The sequence below is a fragment of the Aedes albopictus genome, chromosome 2 (assembly GCF_035046485.1).
Source record: "Aedes albopictus strain Foshan chromosome 2, AalbF5, whole genome shotgun sequence".
NCBI lineage: Eukaryota > Metazoa > Arthropoda > Insecta > Diptera > Culicidae > Aedes > Aedes albopictus.
In genome coordinates this window covers 11066984-11087843 of record NC_085137.1, presented here as the reverse complement: position 1 = coordinate 11087843, position 20860 = coordinate 11066984, and the positions used below count along the sequence as shown (strand labels likewise).

Sequence of the window (20860 nt, the reverse complement as noted above, 5' to 3'; positions counted from 1 at the left end):
GAGTTCTTCTAGGTATTGTGGATTTAGCACTAAATTGGTGTCGGAAGTAACTTCATTGACTTCCGCTGCCTTTCCTATGCGTTAAACATAACGTCGGAAGTAGTGCGCTGTATAGAGCATCAGATTTACTATACAGCGCACTACTTCCGACGTTTTGTTTAACGCATAGGAAAGGCAGCGGAAGTCAATGAAGTTACTTCCGACACCAATTTGGTGCTAAATCCACAATATTCCTGTTAGTAGTAGGCGCATGGACCTGGATTGAATCATAGTAACTCTATATTACACATTGAAAAATAAAGCTGTAATTCTATGTTCAACTCTCGAACCAACCGGTAATTCTTTCTACGACGGTAACTAAGAGGTTATGGGCCCATACTGAAAAACTTTCACGTAACGAAAATGTTTACCGCAAACCCTTGAGTAAGCGGAATGGAAGATGGTTTCCAAGCAGCATTCGGAAGAAAAGAGAATCCTCAAGCGACTCGTTACAGTCACAGCCTTTCCAGTTTACCTTCAATAGAGCGATTGACCGGCCGGGACAACTGAACAACATGGAAATTCGCTGTTAAAAAGTTCCTGGAATTAGAGGACCTCTGGGAAGTTGTGAAGCCCCCTGCTGTAGCTGAAGAACACGCTGTGGTTGATGCAGTAAGAACCGTAAGGCTCGCGCAAAGCTAATTTTGCTCCTGGATCCCGTGAACTACGTTCATGTTAAAGATGCGAAGACGGTTCGCGAAGTGGTAATGGGCTTTACCAGGCGTGTAGGTTTGCTGAGGAAACTCATCACTACAAGTTTCTCATCATGCGATTCAATGGATTCCTACGTCAACGAAATCATCTCTGCAGCGCACCAACTACGCGGGGTTGGATTTGAGATATCTGAACTCTTGGCAGAAATTCCTATTCTAACCCGGACAATGTACAGCCACCCAATGCTGAGGAAAGCGGACACCAGGAGGTACCTAATGATGACGTGATTCAAGTCGATTCTGATGACGAAGATTTACAAGAATCAGAAGTTTCGCAAACTGAAAGCAATCATGAAGTCATGAAGATAGTTCTGATGATTCTGGTGACGTGACTATAATGGCGAATCCTCCACGAACAACTTCAAATCCACCTGTTGCGAACAAAATTTGCTAAACATACATTTTTACTCGGGCACCGCAGGCGCCCGACGTCGAGCCAACCGTGAGCGGGCTGCCGTCGTTGCCGTAGCAACGACCCAACCGCAATCGCAGCAAGCGTGGGCCGTGGGCTGAATTTGAATTTTGCACCAGAAGTGAAAATTTGCTCGTGCGTACAGGACGCACATTGTCGAAGTTTAGAATATAAAATTAACTTGTAAATGCTTGATATATAAAATAGGTTTTTAAATAAATTAGTAAAAGATTCCAAATAAGTGCTTAAGTAGTCAATCGTCGAGAAACGAACCCCTGTACAGTAGTTTTGGTGATGTGACTGTGGTGCAAGTGAGTTGAAACCTGAGCCGAAGCCGAACCTGGTGCTTCCCCCCCAACACGCTGCCCAGAAGCCAAACGTCCGTGCTGCAGGTGAGCCCTTGACGATTGAGTTCGAGCGAACCTTCGGAACATTTTTGGTCCTTCTTCCGTCCCGCAGGTGAGCCCTTGACGATTGAGTTCGAGCGAACCTTCGGAACACCACCGTTGTCGAGGCGCAGTGGCAGGAGCGCGCATTCCCCAGCAAGTATATTGACTCTTTATTTACCAATCAAAGGTCTGTCGTCGTACCCTATTACAGATATATTACGAGCAACAACCAGTCGTGCGAACCCGCAACTCGAGGAACCATCAACCAGTCATGCGAACCCGCAACCCGAGATCAATGAGGCACCCCATCCGAATCATGGTTTGAAAGCAGTACGGTGCATCAGAGATCCCTGAACTCCAACAGAAGCATTGGATGGCAACGATGCGCAGCTGTGGAGAGCTGCCATGGATGAGGAACACGAAGCACTACTGAGGAACTGCACGTGAGACCTAGTGGATCTACCAGCCGGAAAGAAAGCGATTGGATGCAAGTGTTTATTTAAGACCAAGGTGTAGTATGAAATGGCGATAAAATCACCCATCGAGAAGGGAAATGTCGTCCGATACAAAGCAAGGATCGTGGCACAAGGATTTACGCAGAAGTACGGCGTGGATTACGATGAAGTATTCGCGCCGGTTGACAAGCAAGTTACCTTCCGTCCATTGTTGACGATTGCTAGCCAGAGAAAGATGTTCGTGAAGCATGTGGACGTGAAAATGACATATCTCAACGGGAAACTGGAGGAAACAATCTATATGCAACAATCCGAAGGATACGCTACTGGACCCGATAGTAAAGTTAGTCGTTTGAGGAGTTTATACGGATTGAAGCAGTCCGCGAGAGTCTGGAACCGAACGGTTGATTCAGTTTTCAAGAAATTAGGATTCAAGCAATGCCGGACAGATCAATGTTTGTACAAGCGGAAGACTGCAGCAGGAGTAACAGAATTCATTCTAATTTACGTAGACGTTTATCGTTACAACAACTGAACAGGAATTCGGGTCGATCTACAACCTGCTGTATATAGCAGTGCAAACTAGACCGGATGTATCCATAAGCGTTTCGTTACTGGCCCAGAAATCTAGTTCACCGAGTCAGCAAGACTGGAATGAAGCAAAGAAGGTTCTCCGATATTTATATGCAACTAGAGACCACAAGCTGAAGTACGTTGATGCAGACTACGCTGGCGATTGCAGGGATAGAAAGTCGAATTCCGGTTATATGATCAAGTACGATGGAGGGAGGTGTTATCGTTTTGGGCTCGAGAAAGCAGACAAGCGTAGCCTTGAGTTCAAATGAAGCGGAATTCATTTCCCTGGCAGAAGGTTGTCAAGAGCTGAGCTGAACGAATGGACTGTTGGAAGAAATCGCTGAAAAAGATACAGGACCAATCGTCGTATTTGAGGATAATCAAAGCTGCATAAAACTTTTTGAAGGTGACCGGATCGAACGCAGAAGCAAACATATTGATGTGCGGTATGTCTTTGTACGAGATTTGCAGCAGAAAGAAGTTTTCAAACTGGAGTATTGCCCAACCGAAACAATGCTAGCCGACATTCTCACAAAGCCACTTCAACGAGTACGTTTGGAGACATTGCGGAGGATAATCGGAATAGAACCAGATCCAATCGAGGAGGAGTGTGAGTAGTAGGTGCTTGGACCTGGATTTAATCGTAGTAACCCTATATTACACATTGAAAAATAAAAATGTCATTCTACGTTCAACTCTCGAACCAACCGGTAGTTTTTTTTACGACGGTAACTAAGAATTCCTCCAGGAAATTCTTCAGAAATATATTCAGAGCTTTACCCCAGAAATATTCCATTGTTTTGTTTGCATTTTCTCCAGGAATTCCTGCTGCATGCTTTTTGAGAATCCTTCGGAGTTTTCTCAAGGGTGTCTTTTGGAAATCTCTTCAGGATTTTTGTTTTTCAAACAATTCAAACATAAATGTATCTATAAATTCTTTCAGTAATTTCAGATTCAGATGAACGGTACCAAACACTTTTTTGGAGAAACTGAAAGAATCCCTGAAGCAATTTCTGAAGAAATCTCCGGTCGAATTTCTCAAGAAATTCCTGGAGGAACTCTTGCAAGAATTCCTAGAGGAATGTCTGAAGAAATTTGTGGAGGAATGCCTCAAAAAACTCTTTGGGAAATCTTGGTAGAATTTGTAAAAGAATGCTGAGAAATTAAAAAAAAAAATACTGGCGAAGTTCTCTGATAATGTTACTGGAGAATTTTCAGGAGGTACTCATGGAGTGGACGTATTTTTCGAAGGAATCTCTTTTGGAATATCTCCAGAAACACATTACAAACGCCTGCAAATATTCCTGGGCAAACTTCTTCTTTTCTAATTCCTATTAAATTTATTAAATTTAATTTAAAATTAAATTTAATTTAAATTAAATTTATTCAGTAAAGAGATTCGTGAATGAGATCCTGAATGAATTTCTGAGTAAATATATTTAACTAGGCGGAACTAATGAAGAATCTCTGCAAAATATTCTGCTGGAATCACTCAAAATTATTGATAAAAAAAATTTCTGGAGGAATACCTGCAGTTTCTGGATAAATCCATTGGCATTTATAGGGAATTCCCTGAAGAAATCTTTGGAAGACTTCTGGAGCAGATTTGAAGCAATCGCTGAAAGATTTTCTTACCGAATATGAGACAGAATTTTTTAAATATTTAATCCCTGGCAGAGCTGTAAAAGGATTCCACAGAATAATTTCTAAAGGAAGAAATTTCTTTTAGGGAAGAAAAGAGCTGAAAAGAGCTTTGGGAAAATTTCTTAAAGAATCCCTGGATTTTTTTTAAGAATCCCCTGAAGCAATTTCTGAAAGAAGAGGTGTCGTTCAATCAAGCACGACGTTTATGAAAAGCGCCATGGATTCGCAGATATAAAAATAAGATCATTTATGACGTGTATTGATTAGCTTTATTACTTTACATACAATCATGTGTTTCCGATAGTCAGTTACAACGCGTTACGATCGATTAAGTTACTACATGCATCCCTTATTGGGCGAGCATCTCGGTACAATAGTTATTCTCAGTTCATTGCTTTCGCTATTTCGTGTCATGATCGAGAGCCTCTCACGAATGCTCCAAAATTACATATCATAATCAAAGTAGTCCGAATGGACCGAAACAATGGAACAGAAAATCATTCAAAAAATCAAAATGAGAATGTCATAAATTATCTTTCGCGCGAAAATCAGGATGAAAAATAAATCGTACAAATCGTACATCAACCCCGCCGCGGGGAGACGACACTAAAGTAAAAGGGCACCTCATCTCACCCGGCGACCTCCTCCGGGCCGGGTTCGAACTCGAGCTTGACCTCGGACGACGCCAGGCCCTCGACGTCGGCTTCCGATTCTTGCACGTTGAGCCGATTCAGGGTCATCATCATCTATAACAAATCAAAGAAAGGGTCGTTCATCATGTCGTCGTCTTGGCAACGGAATTTCATAGAAAAAAAAACACGGAAAAACAGGTCACTTGGATGCATAGAGGAGAACAATCAGCTCACATCGGAAGGTTTGCTCAGGTAGCCAGTGCCTGCTGCGTCGTTGCTGCTGCTGGCTCCACCGGACTCGTGATCCTCCTGCTTGACGATCAACGTAGGCTGCTGGTCCGTCCCGCTGGTCGTCGGTTGTTGAATGCCGCCCGGTTGCTGCTGCTGAACCAGGATGGTCTGCGTCGGAGGTGGGATGATCGGCGGAAGTTGGGCGGGAGCTGGCTGCTTCATCTGAACGCCGGCATCTTCGAAGGCTTTTTTCTTCAGTGTTTGGCGTATTTGTGACCTAAAACGATGCGAGACACCAATCGATCAGCTTACCACTCTTACCCCGGATCCAAGCGGACAGATGAAGAAACATTTCTACTTACACGGTCCTTCCCTTGATCCGTTGACTGACTTGATTCAGGTCTTCGCTGAAACGCACCACCGCCGAGCGGAGCATATCGATTTCTTCATCTGTCCATTTGCTCCTTTCGGGAAAGACACAGTAACTATCGAATTAACCGCAACAAACGGACATAATTAATGGTACCAAAACGAGAAACTTACCCGGTGGGAGAATCCGACGATGGATGAAGCTGCATCGTCAGTTCGCCTAGACGATTGAACGCCGCTCCCGCCGCGGTAAAAATCTCCCCAACCTGAAATTTTGATCAACTGGATTAGACAACAGTTTCGGATGCGATTAAATTAGCACATTAACTTACCTTTGTAGCTGAATTCATCGTTCGAGTGGAATTTCTCGGCTGGATAAAAAATTTTTAGAAGCGACCCGCTTCTCTGATCACACTCGTAAACAAACAAGCCTCCCCACTCGTGAAAAATCGATTTTGACAGCCACCCCGCCGCGTTTGACAGTTGGCGACCCGAGTAGAAACTCGCGAATGCAAGTGACGATTGACGTTATAGTTTCTCGTGTAGCATTTGGAATGGTCCAATCGGTGCTGTAATGTATGATCTGATAGTAAAGATTTTTTAACCCTTATGTGGCCGACAGGGTACCAGGGTACCCAGCGCCCATTTGAAAAGCACGGTGTAGAAAAGAGCAAAAAGTTTGTCGGACACATAACGGTTAATGGTCAGATGTCAGATCTATATTGTTCGTGTAGTTGAAAATCGGAATTTTAGACACGCGAAAATCGATTTTTTTCCTAATCAGCGCGTCGGACGTAAGTCGGGCAAAGTGCGCTGGATAGAAGCTTAGCGCACTACGTCCGACGTTAGGTTTCACGTATAGATTTTGGAGAAAAATCGATTGTCGGGCAAACTTCGGGTTTCAATCGCGACGACAATAAGTAGAAACTGGCTATTATGTGAAACAAAATTACGGTAATTCCTCAGGTGCGATAGTTCCTTTCGAGGTCGATTGATGGTATGCCTGGCTGTGCCTTTTGGGCAGAAAGTTCCGCTTTCGGAGCACTGTTCGTGCGGAGAAATAATAATGAAAGTCGACGGGTGCAAACGGTTTAACGGTTTAACTACAGACAAACAGACGTAACATTGACAAAATTTCCATCGCCCACGGTTTTAACGATCATTTTAAATATTCGCAGTTGTTACTTTCACAACCAGAGGCGCGCGCATCATTTTTATTCGCGTTTAGGGTTTAACACTAGCACCTGCTGTTGACGATATGGCGAAGCTCAGTGCTTCGCGCAATAACGTCACCAGCTGGTGATAGTGAAACTAAGCGATGATTTTTTAAGGAATTTGTTCTAAGTGTTACGTCTGTTTGTCTGTGGTTTAACTGCAATGCTTTTTAACTGCAAGTCCGCTAAGTGCAACAATTTTGCAGTTATCGCACCGCTATCTGTCAAAAACGAAACGTCAACAGTTTCGATGTTTTTCAGATGCAACAGCTGCATTGCGATGTTTTTGAGTGCATTCTGGCTGCGCCCAACAGCAATTGACAACTGTTTGACGGCTGTCAGTCGTTGCAGTTAGCGAATTTCATTCGGTAACTGAACCGTAAACATGTTGCACTTATCGAACGTCTACTGTAATAAAAACGACAAAATTATAAGCTTCATTTTTCGGAGCATTTTCTCACCGATCAACATGTAAAAAAAACGCAATAGCAGGACCCCCCACAAAATTTCACTTGACGAAAAAAATGTGAAGCAAGAAAAAAATTAGTGTACGAAACTTCTATTGATTTGATTTTTGTCGTAAGAACTTCAAAGTACTGCCTACTGGCAAAATGTATTGATATATTGTGATTCTTTTGAGAAAGACTGCAACTATTTGTCGATCTTCTTATGATTGCTTAACAAAAATCACTGGATATCCATAGGAAAATCTTCGACTAAATTGTAGAGCAATTCCAAAACTATAAATTGCAGAGTCAAGTTCCTGCTAAATTAGTTTGATTTTTCTCTGTCCAAAGTTTTGGAAAGAACCAACTTTTTTTTTAGAAATTAAGAAGTTTTTATGAAACTTTTAGTTTGATTTTACTTAGACAGCTTACGACTTATCCAAAACCAAAACTGTTGGAACATTTTTTTTTGTTGAAATGTAGTATGACTTTTAAAGATTATTTTGTAGAGTTTCAGTCCGATTTTTTTTTCGATTTGGAGAGACTTGTTTTGTAACTTGCTACCTCTCGGAGGGTACAAGGGTTAATTCTCGGAGGGTCGCTTATTGGGGCTTACCTTTCGCTTTATGGCTACGTTCATGAGGTGACAAATCACGTAGAGCAGGAACGGTATATAAGAAAAAACCTTCATGCAAATGTTGTACAAGGGTGAAGAAAACGTGTCAACACAACGCTAGGGGCGCTCCACCAAGCTCTACCGATCCCAAAGCGGCAAGGCTTGAAAGTCCCTTTTTGGACTCGAACAAAGCGGACAAATCAAAAGTGGTGAAAACACAATGAATCCAGGGCTATGCTTCTATAAATAATTGGCTACCGCTGGCTATTTCATAGTTTAACAAACATTTATTATAATGACGTCACAGTTTTGGGACATACCGTGCAATGGTGGCTGGTGGGGCTTCATGGTCGTGTTGGTAGCTCGTTTCGTCGGCGGTGTGCCGATGCTCGGTGTCTCAGCAGGGTGCCGGACTGGCGTGCGGTCCTCGGGCCAGCAGCTTGCTGGCTTGATGCTCGGGGGCCGGCGGGGTGCCGGACCGTAGTGGTGATAGGGGGCCAGCGGGGTGCCGAGCCGAAGCAATGTTCTGGGACCAGCGGGGTGCCGGACCGTAGTGGTGATTGGGGGCCAGCGGGGTGCCGAGCCGAAGGCTAGATCATTTGCCGGCTAGGGGCCGGACGGAGGCGTTGATGGAGTGGCCAGCGGAGTGCCGGACCGAAGGCTTGATCGTTTGCCGGCTAGGGGCCGGACGGAGGCGTTGATGAAGTGGCCAGCGGAGTGCCGGACCGAAGGCTTGATCGTTTGCCGGCTAGGGGCCGGACGGAGGCGTTGATGAAGTGGCCAGCGGAGTGCCGGACCGAAGGCTTGATCGTTTGCCGGCTAGGGGCCGGACGGAGGCGTTGCTTGGGGGCCAGCTGCGCCGGGCGACGGAAGTCTTGAGGGCCAGGCGGTATGCCGGACCGCGGGAATCGTTGGGTGCTTGCAGCGTGCCAGACGGAAACGTGCTTGGGGAACCAGCAGAGCCGGACGGAATCGTTCTTCGTGTGCAGCGGCTTGCCAGACGGAAGGAGGCTTGAAGACCAGCAGAGCCGGACGGAATCGTGGCTAACCAATCCAGGGCGGGCCTCCGGAAACGGGTTGACCACGAGGCAGGTTCACTGCAGAGAGATGGCGGCTATCGTTCACTTTAGCAATGGCGCCGGCTGGGCTTCCATGCAATGGCGGCGTCTGGGATACAATCCGGCAGCGTTTCGAGCCAACCTCTTTGGTCGTTCCGGGCACTTCCGTTTCGTGGGTCAGCACTGCGAAAAAACACCAAAAAGAAAAAGGTCCTTCCCTTGGACCTGCCACCACGTTAGTCCCCCGTGACGTCAGTCTTCAATACCTTTTTGTTACCTTTTTCTAGCCTTGTTTCTTGCTAATACTCTTCCACTTATTTGTTTCACAAATTTACAAATTTACAAATTTTGCTTCGGTCTTCCACTACTACTAAAAATTTATAAAAAAACACAACACAAAATACATTAGTGAATTCACCACACGAGGTTCAATTTAACCTCACTATACTGTACTACTTTACACACGTCGCGCACTTACACTCCGGTTGAGGATCAGATTGCAAAAGAGAGCTTCTGATGGAGTTCAACAAGTTTTATAATTTGCCACCTTCTTTTTTGCGTTTGACAGCTATGCTTTTTTGCTGTGGTTGACATTATTCCCTTACTCCGACAACATCTGTCAGTGGTTCGAAGCAAATAGGGCCGGGAGATATTTTGCCCATGTTCACACTGTCCAAATGAAAAGTCAACCCCACTGGGTAGCTGTTATGCGAATGGGTAGTTTTGGGGATTTTGGGTAGGATCTGGATTGATGGTGGAGCCAGCAAATTATTATTGAAACCAGGGGTTTCAGTTTACTGAAAAGGATGAATCCATGACGAACTACGAACATCATAAATTGAGAAAATTTCATTAGAAATTTGAGGATAAATTGATTAACAATTTGACCGAATTTTCCGCAAAAGATTTTTAAGAAATTGAATAGGAAATTTTCCACCAGGAACTTATCGCATGGATTTCCTCTAAAATTTCTTCATTTTTATTAGAATTTCCTCTTTGATACCAGAGTTTTGGGAAAATTCTTTTTGGAGATCGCCAGAACCTAGCAGTCGCGTTAGGACAAGTTTTTGTTAAATTTTTTCTTCATGGTGATCGACCAGCAACTTCTCCGGAGAATGCCGCAGGGATCTACTACAAATTCTCTTTTGATTTCGCAAAATCGACACCATCGATTGCGTTATAAATTTTACTGCTGTTTTTACGCTAGAATTTTAAATCAGTGTAGTGGATATCAACATTTTTCTTACTTACTTACTTTCAGTCCAGGGCACAAATTTCCCGAATGGAGGAGAACGTGCCTCTAGAGCCGACCTACTGATACCTGATTCAGTCCAGGGCACCCACGGTGGAGCAGAGGGCCGAATAGGCTCCTAAAGGCCTATCTCAATTTCTGCATAATTCGATCAAGTATTGATTAAAACGAAATGGTTACTCATTTTTTAAGTATTCCTATTAGGTAAAGCCCATCAAATATATTTTAAACATTTTAAGAATATTTGCAACACTCCTTGTTTAGCACTCAATTTTGGGTAAATTTTGTTTAACGTGTATGTCAAACAGGAACATTAGTTGTCAAAAGTGAGCCAATGTGATGTCTTTCGCAACCCGCCGTTTCACTTTCGTTACGTCAAGGTTGACCTCGAATGTCAAACAAGACCTGCTCATCATTATTTTATTTTCGAGTTTATTAACTATTATGTCACTGTTTAAGTTCGGGAAAAATACCATTGAGATCAGAAAAGCATGCTTCTTTGTGTTATGTAGCAAAACCGGGAAAATATTTTTCATTTTAGGACCCTATTGAAAGATTTCCATCCAAGGCGATTGCCAGCCATCGCTTGACCTGTGGCCAGGTCAAATTTCTATCGACTTGCTTGTTTTCGTTAATGAGGCTGCGCCGCCAAGAGCCTCTGGGGCTGCCTCTGCTGCGATGTCCTGCTGGGTTCCAGTCTACGCGTTTGCGCCAAACGCGTACAGTCCGTTGCAAAACTAGACAAACCAAATAAGTCATGTACCAACAACAACTCGACAAGACAGTTACAGTTAGACGAAACATAAGACCAAAAACGAAAAATTAATTACCCCTGAAGATGACACAAAACCCCAGTGTCGAAAAGTCGGACAAATAATAAACCTCGTTTTCCCGTATTGAGAAACTGCGTAGCCGTTTAAATCGTAGATTAAAATCCTCAGTCGATCCTCCAGAAGATCTAAATATATAAAAATGAATTTCTTTCTGTCTGTCTGTCTGACCGTTATGTAATCGGAAATTACTGAACCGTTCAGTATGAAATTTATTAGGTGAGTATTTTTGGGGACGGGGATGGCTCTTAGCTATAGATATAGTAGAGTAAACATAGATCCGTGTTGATGAATCCGTTGTATCCAAACGAACTGACAAAATCTGTATCCAAACGAGCATGACGTCACGATTTAGACAACATCAATGGAGCGCATGACGTCATATTCAACCGTCGAACTCTTAAAAATTACTACTTACACGCTTGAAACATTTTAGTCAGCGGTGTCCGCGGATCTATGATTACTCTACTATCTATACTCTTAGCTTGGTGTGAGACCTCTCCGGTTTCTGGAACGGAAGCTCCCATATATATGGCTTTGTGGGGGACGTCCCTATAGAGCTGTGTGTCCAAAAAACACAGTATGTAGGCAGAACGACGTTTACCGGGACAACTAGTATATGAATAAAACTGAGTAGATCTTCTTTACTCAGATCTCAGTCAAGATTCACGGCTTCACATAGATTTGCATACCACATAAAGAGTATTACCTCAGCTTCATTCATACTGCTAACTCAGAAGCAAACTCCGACCAGTCATAGTTCCAGCTACACCAACCGGAAGATTTGCGATTATTTTGAGCATTACTCCAGGTTCAAGCAATCGATTGAAAATCAGACTGCACAAACCAAAATCCACACGAAACATAGAACGGGCCCATATAGCCGAGGCGGTAAACGCACGGATATTCAGCATGACCATGCTGAGGGTGACGGGTTCGATTCCCGGTCGGTCCAGGATCTTTTCGTAAAGGAAATTTCCTTGACTTCCTTGGGCATAGAGTATCTTCGTGCCTGCCACACGATATACGCATGCAAAATGGTCATTGGCAGAGGAAGCTCTCAGTTAATAACTGTGGAAGTGCTCATAGAACACTAAGCTGAGAAGCAGGCTTTGTCCCAATGAGGACGTTACGCCAAGAAGAGAGAGAGAGATAGAACGGAAAAATCTCTCGGAAAGAGGAGCACCAGCACTGTTTATACTATCCAATAATATGTCAACGAGCCGACGTTCTGATACCCAATAATATGAAAACGTTGCAATATTCAGTATTGCAGCACCCAAAGTTTTGCATCATCCAAAATAAGGAGGAAAAATAGAGTAAACCTAAAACCAATTACGTTGTGGGTACGAGTTGCAATTTCAAAGAGAATTAAGGGGGGTCATAAGTGATTTGTGCCTCAAGGACCTGAAATAATCACATTTTAGGGTGATGCAAAACTTTTTAGGTACAGCAACTGCGATATTCAGTATGAGTGTTGCAATATACGAATCCATATTTATGGTGGGAAGTGTATGTCATGGAATTTCGGAATGAATGAGCCTATTCGACTTTTCAGTGTACGAGATCATTTTTTTTCATTTTCAGCTTACCAAATTTTTCTATTTTGCGTACTTCATAATGAGCTTCCTGTCGTGCTTCTCGGAACAGTGCCTTTTATATTCCATGAAAATATCAAATCCAGCCGAGCAATCTTCACAAGAGAAGAGCTTCGCACCCGTATGGTGTCGCTCGTGTAATCTCAAATCCCTATTTCTGACGAATCCCTTACCGCACGTCTTGCACAGAAATGGTCGATCTCCCCGATGCACCGTCTGTTCGTGCCGCTGTAAATCCGGTTTGTGGATGTATGTATTTGTGCATCCCTCATACGTGCACTTGTGCTTTCGTTCTGCGTTGTGCATTTCGGAAATCTTATAATGTCGGCGTAGAGTTTTAGCATCTCGAAACTCGTACCGCCTTCCAGCATTCTTGCAGGGCGCACATTCGAACGTTTCCGACTTGTTGTGCATACGCCAGTGATACCACAGACCAGTTTTGGTCATGAACTGCTTACCGCATATCGAACACACGTTGTCAGTTGGTTTGTCGTGCCCTCGACGTTTGTGCCGCTGCAGATTTGCTTCGGTGACAAAAGAACAGGAACACTCATCACATTTGAATTTTTTCTGGATCTGATCGTTGGAATGAACCTGCTGAACGTGACTTCGAAGTTGGATGGCTGATGGCACAGACAAACCACAATGCTCGCATACGTTAATTTCCATTTTCACCGATTGATGGCGCTTTAGAGCACGTCGAGATTCAAAATTACGACTGCATATTGAGCATACATGAGTAGAACTTTTCCGACGCAGCTCGTTTTCGAGAAGTTTAACCTGATGAGCCTGATCTACATGTGCTAGGAGGGATGTTCTCGATTCAAATATTTTCAAACATTTTCGGAAGCAACAGCGATGTTTTTCTAGTGTGCGTGATTGGTTAACCGAGAATGTGTCATCTGACGTGATTCCAGATACTTTATGGTCTCGGCTTGTGAGATGAAGTCGAGCGAAAATTATACTTCCTGTGCGATAGGTACAATCAACTTTTAGACAGCGATAAATTGATTTCACTTTACTACGTTCCAGATGCGACTGATATCTGTGACTGTGTTTGAATACTTGATGACAATTTGTACACCAAAAGTTGCCCATTTTCAGTGCTTCCAACCCAGTGTCTGGTCGATTTATATGGTGAGCATCTTTGTAATGTTTCTCGAGTTGACTAGTATCACGAAAGATCGAAAAACACTCACAGCACAAATGACCATCGACCGACAGCTTTTCAAATACTTCGTTAACCTCATCGAAACCAATCATAGGTTTCTTGTGTGTCGAAGCAACTTCCATGTGATGATTAAGTACCGCACGATCGTGGCAAACATAGTCACACAATTTACACAAATACATCTTTGGCATGCTCCGTTGGGCATCGTGTCTTACTTTGAAACTTAGACGAGGAAATTTCTTGTAACAAAAAGAACAGTTAATGCCGTTGGGAGGTTTCTTCGATAGGTCATGCTTGCAACAGTGAGTATTCAAATCTTCTTCAGAGGAAAAATGCGCCTTACAATTACAGCATGCAAAACCAGCGCAGACAATTATTTGGAAATTTTCATAATCTTCCCGTTCTACGATCATCTCTTCTGGGGGCATAATTACATTCATTTGTCGTAAAGATTCGGCTTGTGATTCGTCATCCTCTTTATCATGCACGTAGTCATCAGTTATCTCCAATGCCACATCGGACATATGCTCCGAAACAGTAATCAAGTCATCATCCATAGACTCTTCTTGATATTCCGGTACTTCAAGAATAGCTTCTCCATCGACCGTTACTATTTCAACCTTTTCCGCCAACTGTTCAAAGCTTCCATCGCATTCGGATTCTTCATCCGCCGAAAACTGTTCCTGTTCAATAATTTCGTCAAAAAGTTCGTCCTCGGGGCGCATCATCAAATCCATTAGGATTTCATTCTGGTCTTTGGGCTTTGCCGTCGGCAGTTCGATAAGGTCATCTACTATTCGGTCCGGTATCTGCTGGTCGTCGTCGACACTACCCGCTGAAGAGACATCGACCGTTGCTTGGTTGGCCCGATTGCTGAACAGCAATCGGTCACGGAGTTGTCCGTCCGATGAACGACATTTGATACAAAATCGATATGCTGCCGATAGCTGATGCGAACAAGCCGAACATATGATTTTTGGTAGTTCGTCATCGGGCGTGATCTAGAGAAAATGAATTTATAGAAGCGGATCGTGTGCAGAGGTATCCCTGAAGATTTCTACTCGAATTAGCAAACTAAAATTCAGTATTATCTTGGATACTGTGTTAAAGCTACGAAGCATTACGAGAACACCATGCATTAAAAGATTATAAAAGATGAAACGAACTTACTATAGAAAATAAACGTATCTAACCCTTGGTAAACAAAACCTGGAAAATTCAGAGTATCTTATAAATTATTCTGTCTTCAGATAAGTTTCGTGTCCAAAAGAAATCACTCAAGAAATTTCTTGATCGATTCCTGGCAGAAACTTTCTACGGTGACTGCCATTTGAATTGTCATTTCTTCGCAACTGAGTACGAGATCGAAGAAAATCGGTTTCTTGGCCGATTCGGGAAAAGAATTTCCCATGCATTATAATAGGTTCAGAATTTCCTTCTGAACTGAAAACAGCCTTTTAGGCAGCATCCGTTTATTATGAAACGCTAAAACCGATGTTTTTTACCACTCCTCCTTCCCGTTACGCTTTATTGTATAAAAAACCTATTTTTTGTATGGACTGTATACCGCTTGGCCATACTCGCTCCTCCCCCTAGAGCGTTACGTTAATTGTGAATGGCGCCTTATGAGTAAGTAAGAGTAAAAAAATAATTATACGTCCAAAACAATAGAGGAAGTCACTTAACAACGTAAACCGATTGTAGGATCTCAGTATGCTGGAACAATCTAGGAAGCCATGTAGAAATAATGCTAATGATGACAGTCAATAAAATATTTATTCTTGTTTCAACCAACAATCAGTCAAGACTTCTCATTCCTACACCGTTGATTATTACCCGTTGCAAGAAAATAGAGAACGAAAAAGGGGCAAAATCGCTAATAGACCTCCGCTGGTATGTTTAATCGTTATGGTGTCTTCTACACTGGGAAAAAAATCTTCATTCCTTCTATGTATCCGGGACATGGATTTTTGCAATGGGGGTAAACAAATGTTTTTTTTTATTAGTGCGACTCATACATTTGATGAGGCACCATACAGCAGCGACTCGTACAATTTAGAGCACATACTATTCATGCGCTAATTTGCCTGCGTAATCGGGTATTGGTTGCATATACTTTGGATGTGGTTTGGCACATGTATATTTGCCATTAAGTATGAGGCAATTTTCCTGAGTGTACAATAAGTTGGCCAAGGAATACTGCGCCGAAAACACCGAAAGGATTTGGAAGGAGATGTATGGGCGCGTACAAATAATTATTGAGTTGTTGACGAAAATTAATATACAATTTTCACCAATGACGATTTTTAATGTCCTAGGGTAAAAACAGAATTAGATCTAAGGATAAAGTCCAGAATCTTGCAAAAAACGGATGACGCTGGCCTGGATTCCCTGGTTGGGTCACGACTGCGCCCCGATCAGCGAATCGTGTGCGTTCGTTGGGGCAACTGACAACTGATCAAAATGCTCTAGGCACACGCAAGTGACGAGAAATACTTCACGAAACACTCACATACTTGCACAAACGTTCTGTATAGAATTCTGCAAGGTGACGTCACGAATGAACGTTCGGTTCATTCTCGTTCGTCCCATCCTTTTCCCTCTCACGCGAATTTTGACATTTTCCGGTGATTTGTTTCGATTCTCATTCGTTGCCGTTCTTTTCTCTCTTGGAGAGAAAATTGAGCTTAAATTTCGGTGCAAAATTCTATATAGGAGCTGCGATGCAGCGGCGGTCAGACGTCAAACTCGTTTTGACATCGATTTTGACTCTGACAGTGCTTTTTAGTTGGGTTTTGTCCCAACCAGTGAACATTCAACCAACGAGATAGCCCATCTAACGAGCTCCCAACGAACGGATCGGCACTGTATTGTTGCACAGGATGTCACGGATGCTGCCAGTCAGACCATGATTACTTGTGATTACCTTGATTACTTGTGATTACTTATTGATTACCAAGATTACTGCTGATTACACAGATTACCTATGATTATCATATGATTACTCATGATTCCTTTGTTTGGTTGTACCGTTGAATACCTAGTTGATTGCATTTGATTACCATTGATTACCTCGGAATATTGATGATTACTTCTGATCACCATGATTACTTGTGATTACCTTCATTACATATTGATTACCAAAATTACTATTGATTACTTAAGATTATTCAGATTATTAATTATTACTTCGGATTACCATGCTTACTTGTGATTACCTTGATTACTTATGATTACTTATTGATTACCAAGATTACCATTGATTACTTCGGATTACCAAGATTACTTGTGATTACAGGGCTGGTAGCGTTCAGGTGGCAAAATAATAGTGACATTAGTGACCAAAATAATCAAAAAAGTGACTGAATAGTGACCTCAAAATTGTTGAAAAATTAAATTTATATGCTGAACATTTGATGAATTCGTTTGTGGTATAACTATATCAGATGACTTTGAGACCTGACTTTAACAGAACTGTTTGCCATTGCTTATACATTCAGCTATTCCAATCATTACTGCATAGTACATCGGCCACAAGTCTGAAATCAAAGCTTTCTGGAAGATATAAACTAAGACCAGGGCCAAGTGATTATTACACCAAAACTGCAGGTAACAAGTTCCGTGAAAATCACAAGTAGAAATTTCAAGCAATTTAGTTACCAGGTAAAAAAACAAGTTTCCCTTCGATGCTTGATGTTTGTTACTTCATATGTTGATGGATTTATGCATGTTGATTGTAAAGTTTGTCTAAATGTCACATGAAATTTGACTGCTGAAACTGAATGAATCCATTGTTAATGTTATATTACTGTGGCCGAATTCCAATGTAAACTTTATTCGATTTTTTTCTTTTGTTCATCAGCGAATTTCCTTTTCTTGGAAGAAATTATGCGTCGAAATTCACCCACTCATGTTTTTCAATGATCCTAAGGTCACAATATTTAAACTTTTATGGCATTTTTTGAGAAATTTCGTGCCTCACAAGAATTATTCTTCCTTTCCGGAATCCCTAAATATTGATGTGAGCAGCAATCAATTCTTTCTATTCAATAACCTTCAATTGGCTTCTTTAGCGCTGTTGATATTGTTACCTTCTTCAATTATTCTTTAGTAAAAGAAAGAGTTACAATGAACGTCTTATTTATTCGGAAGGCAAAACTAGAATGTCAAAAATTTTCACTTTGAATCTGCATCATCTCGACCATGGCTACTGCGATTCATGCTCGGTCTCGTACCCATGGTAGCATCTCCCCCTTTGAGTTGATAGCAGTGGAAATCAGCCAATCTCCTCGGCGGCCGGATTGAGCGCTCTGAACGTCGCGATACTGGCTGCACGGGTGTTGATGTTTGGATGGGCAGACTGTTTTCCGTCGGTAATAGAGTTTCTTCTTCTTCAATCGACAGAGTTTCTTCAGGAACAATCACGGATGACTCAACAGTTTCTTCAGGGAATGACTGCTGATCTGATACGACGGCCGGCGACTCGCTTCGCCGGGGCTGTGTAGCTTGGTTTGCGGAAAGGCCAAAATCGTCGATTAAGATGGACAGCGGCGCTGGTTCAACTGGAACGGCTTCTTCCATCCTTGAACGGAGCTGGTCGACATGTGAGCGCAGAACCTTGCGTCGGCCCACTTGACAATCCAGCAGAACATTGTAGCTCACACTCCCGATTGCTTCGAGAATGGTTCCAGGCATCCACTTCCAGTTCTCGTTTGAAGAGTAGACCTTGGCGAATGCTTTGGAACCTGCCGAGAAACTTCGTTTACCTGACTGCTGTGGCTGGAAATCGGGTTTCGGTGATGGTCGCAACAGGTCCAAAGTTGTCCTCATCGGTCGTCCAAGCATGATCTGGGCAGGAGACTTACCGTTCAACACCGTTGACGGAGTGGATCGGTATACATACAGGAACGTTTGCAGTGCGCTAGCAGTTGATGTTTCTCCTCCCCCGACGATTTTCTTGAGCGATCTCTTCAACGTATCCACAAACCTTTCCGCTTGCCCGTTTGATTGTGGGTGGTAGGGCGCTGTTCGGATGTGGACGATTCGAAACTTTTCGCAAAACGTACGGAAATCAGCGCTTGTGAATTGACTTCCGTTATCGGAAACGATGACCAAAGGGATTCCGAATCGAGAGATACCTTCTTGCAGGAAAGCGATGGTAGTAGAGGTTGTAGGAGAACGAGTTTGAAGAATCTCCGGCCACTTGGAGAAAGAATCCACCATTACTAAATACATAGTACATTCCATCCACAGGTCCAGTAAAATCGATGTGGATGCGTTGCCACGGTCCCTCAGCGCGAGGCCATGGTTGTGGTTGAGCTTGTGGCGGAGATTTGGCAGCACTTGCACAGCTCGAGCACCGGCGGACGTAGCTGGTGATGTCTTCATCCATCGTCGGCCAGAACACGATTCCACGAGCAACTGCTTTTGCCCGCTCGATGCCAGGGTGTCCTTCGTGTACTTGCTTGAGGATTCGTTTTTGAAGGGACATTGGAACCACGATTCGGTCGACCATCATGAGGCAACCGTCGATTACGGAATCACGACGGCTGAAGAACGATCTAACCTCGATGTCTTGGATGCCTTCGCAGCGCGCCGGCCAGGTACCTTGAACGAAAGAAATTACCTTTTGCAGCACGGTGTCCTTCTTGGTGGCGGCCTTGAGCATCTCGTAGGTGACTGGCAAATGTTGGAACGAATCGTGGAAGCAGGAACTGACATCTTCTTCAATTCGAACTGCGGCGATGACTGCTTCTTCTTCGGGCTTCTGGTGATTGCTAATCAGTCGAGACAGCACGTCAGCGTAGCCGAAGTCTTGCGTTGCCACGTATTCGATTTGGAAGTCGTACCCTAACAGCGTCAGGGCCCATCGCTGGAGTCGATTTGCGGAATGCACGGGAATGCCCTTTTTGGAACCGAACACTCGCAGCAACGGCTGATGGTCCGTTTGCAATGTGAAACGGCGACCCCACAGCATGCGGTGAAACTTCGTACAAGCGAAAACCAATGCCAGTGCTTCCTTTTCGATCTGGCTATAGTTCTGCTCTGCTGCGGACAGTGATCTTGAAGCGTGCGATACCGCCTTGATGGTGCCGTTCGAAAAACGATGCAGAATGACCGCACCGATGCCTGTTTTGGAAGCGTCCCCCGCTACGATGATCTCTTGCTCTGGATTGTAGTGAACGAGCAAAAGATCTGACTGCAACAAGCGCTTGATGTTTTGGAAAGCGTGCTGACACTCTCGATTCCAGACGAACTTCGTGTCTTTCTTGAGCAGGTTGTCCAACGGATGGCGTAGTTGATGCATCTCACGGACGAACTTCCCGTAGAAATTGACTGCACCCAGGAATGAGCGCAATGTGGACACGTCGGTTGGAGCAGGCATCTCCGAAATCGCTGCAATTTTCGCTGGATCCGGTTGGATACCCCTGGCACTGATGATGTGTCCGAGGTATTTGAGCTGATCTTGATAGAACCGGCATTTTTCCACTCGCAGGTGAAAACCATATTCACGCAGGCGCCGGAAGAGCATGTGCAGGATTCGGTTGTGTTCCTCGAGCGTCTTGCTGTGCACCAGAATGTCGTCGAGGAAAACTTCTACGCCGCGTAGACCGGCTACCATCTTCGCCATCAGCTGCTGGAACGCGCCGGGGGCTGATTTGACACCTGGTGCCAAACGATTGAACCGGAATAAGCCTCGGTGGGTGTTGATGGTCAGCAACTTCTTGGACTCGTCGTCGACCTCCACCTGCAGGTATGCGTCCGACAGGTCGATGATGCTGAAGATTCGACTGCCAGACACTTTGCTGAAGATCTCCTCCGGCGTTGGAAGAGGATAGTTGTTACTTTCGAGTTCCGCATTGAGCCCAGTGGAGTAATCGGCACATACCCGCACCTTGCCGCCGGGTTTCTTGACTACGACGATAGGTGCCGCCCAGTCGGAAAAATCCACGGGTGTGATGATGTCCGACTGTTGGAGTCGGTCGAAAAACTGGTAGGGCGTGTTGCTTCAAGGTCAACGAAATCTTGGTTTTCGTGCAGTGGCCCAGACTGTCCTGAAAAACTTCCGGGTATTGCGTGAGGAAGTGCTGATCAGAGGAGAGCGAGAAATTGGAACTATTCACCTGTTTGCAGTAGGCAGCAAGCGGCTTCGACCAGAGATCGAATGCGTCCATCCAGTCCAGTCCGATGACGTTCAGATCTGCAACCGATGTG

The 20860-nt window shown here is 43.8% G+C and overlaps 2 protein-coding genes across 3 annotated transcripts; both read right to left on the bottom strand.

Annotated features, from left to right (window-relative positions):
* Positions 1-4474: 4474 nt before the first annotated feature.
* LOC109398326 (chromatin complexes subunit BAP18) lies at positions 4475-5753 on the bottom strand. Of its 2 annotated transcripts, none has more exons than XM_062854720.1 (4): positions 5635-5753; positions 5454-5555; positions 5095-5368; positions 4475-4974 (listed from the first exon to the last, which is right to left on the bottom strand). In XM_062854720.1, exons 1-4 carry the CDS (start codon positions 5667-5669, stop codon positions 4858-4860), a joined length of 528 nt encoding a protein of 175 aa, XP_062710704.1. In that variant the 5' UTR covers positions 5670-5753; the 3' UTR covers positions 4475-4857. The 2 variants fall into 2 exon arrangements, with proteins under 2 accessions (XP_062710704.1, XP_062710705.1); XM_062854721.1 differs by having other exon boundaries at positions 5454-5552; positions 5635-5749.
* Positions 5754-12246: 6493 nt separating this feature from the next.
* LOC109429842 (zinc finger protein 3) lies at positions 12247-16992 on the bottom strand. The gene has a single exon (XM_062849156.1). It carries the CDS (start codon positions 14380-14382, stop codon positions 12478-12480), a length of 1905 nt encoding a protein of 634 aa, XP_062705140.1. The 5' UTR covers positions 14383-16992; the 3' UTR covers positions 12247-12477.
* Positions 16993-20860: the final 3868 nt, after the last annotated feature.

Bases quoted from the DNA above. Each gene is read 5' to 3' on its own strand.
- LOC109429842 (XM_062849156.1), bottom strand. From the start codon at position 14,382: ATGGATTTGATGATGCGCCCCGAGGACGAACTTTTTGACGAAATTATT.
- LOC109398326 (XM_062854720.1), bottom strand. From the start codon at position 5,669: ATGCAGCTTCATCCATCGTCGGATTCTCCCACCGG. The intron at 5,556-5,634 runs GTAAGTTTCTCG...CTTTCCCGAAAG, and splicing joins TCGTCGGATTCTCCCACCGG to GAGCAAATGGACAGATGAAG. The intron at 5,369-5,453 runs GTAAGTAGAAAT...GCATCGTTTTAG, and splicing joins CGGATCAAGGGAAGGACCGT to GTCACAAATACGCCAAACAC.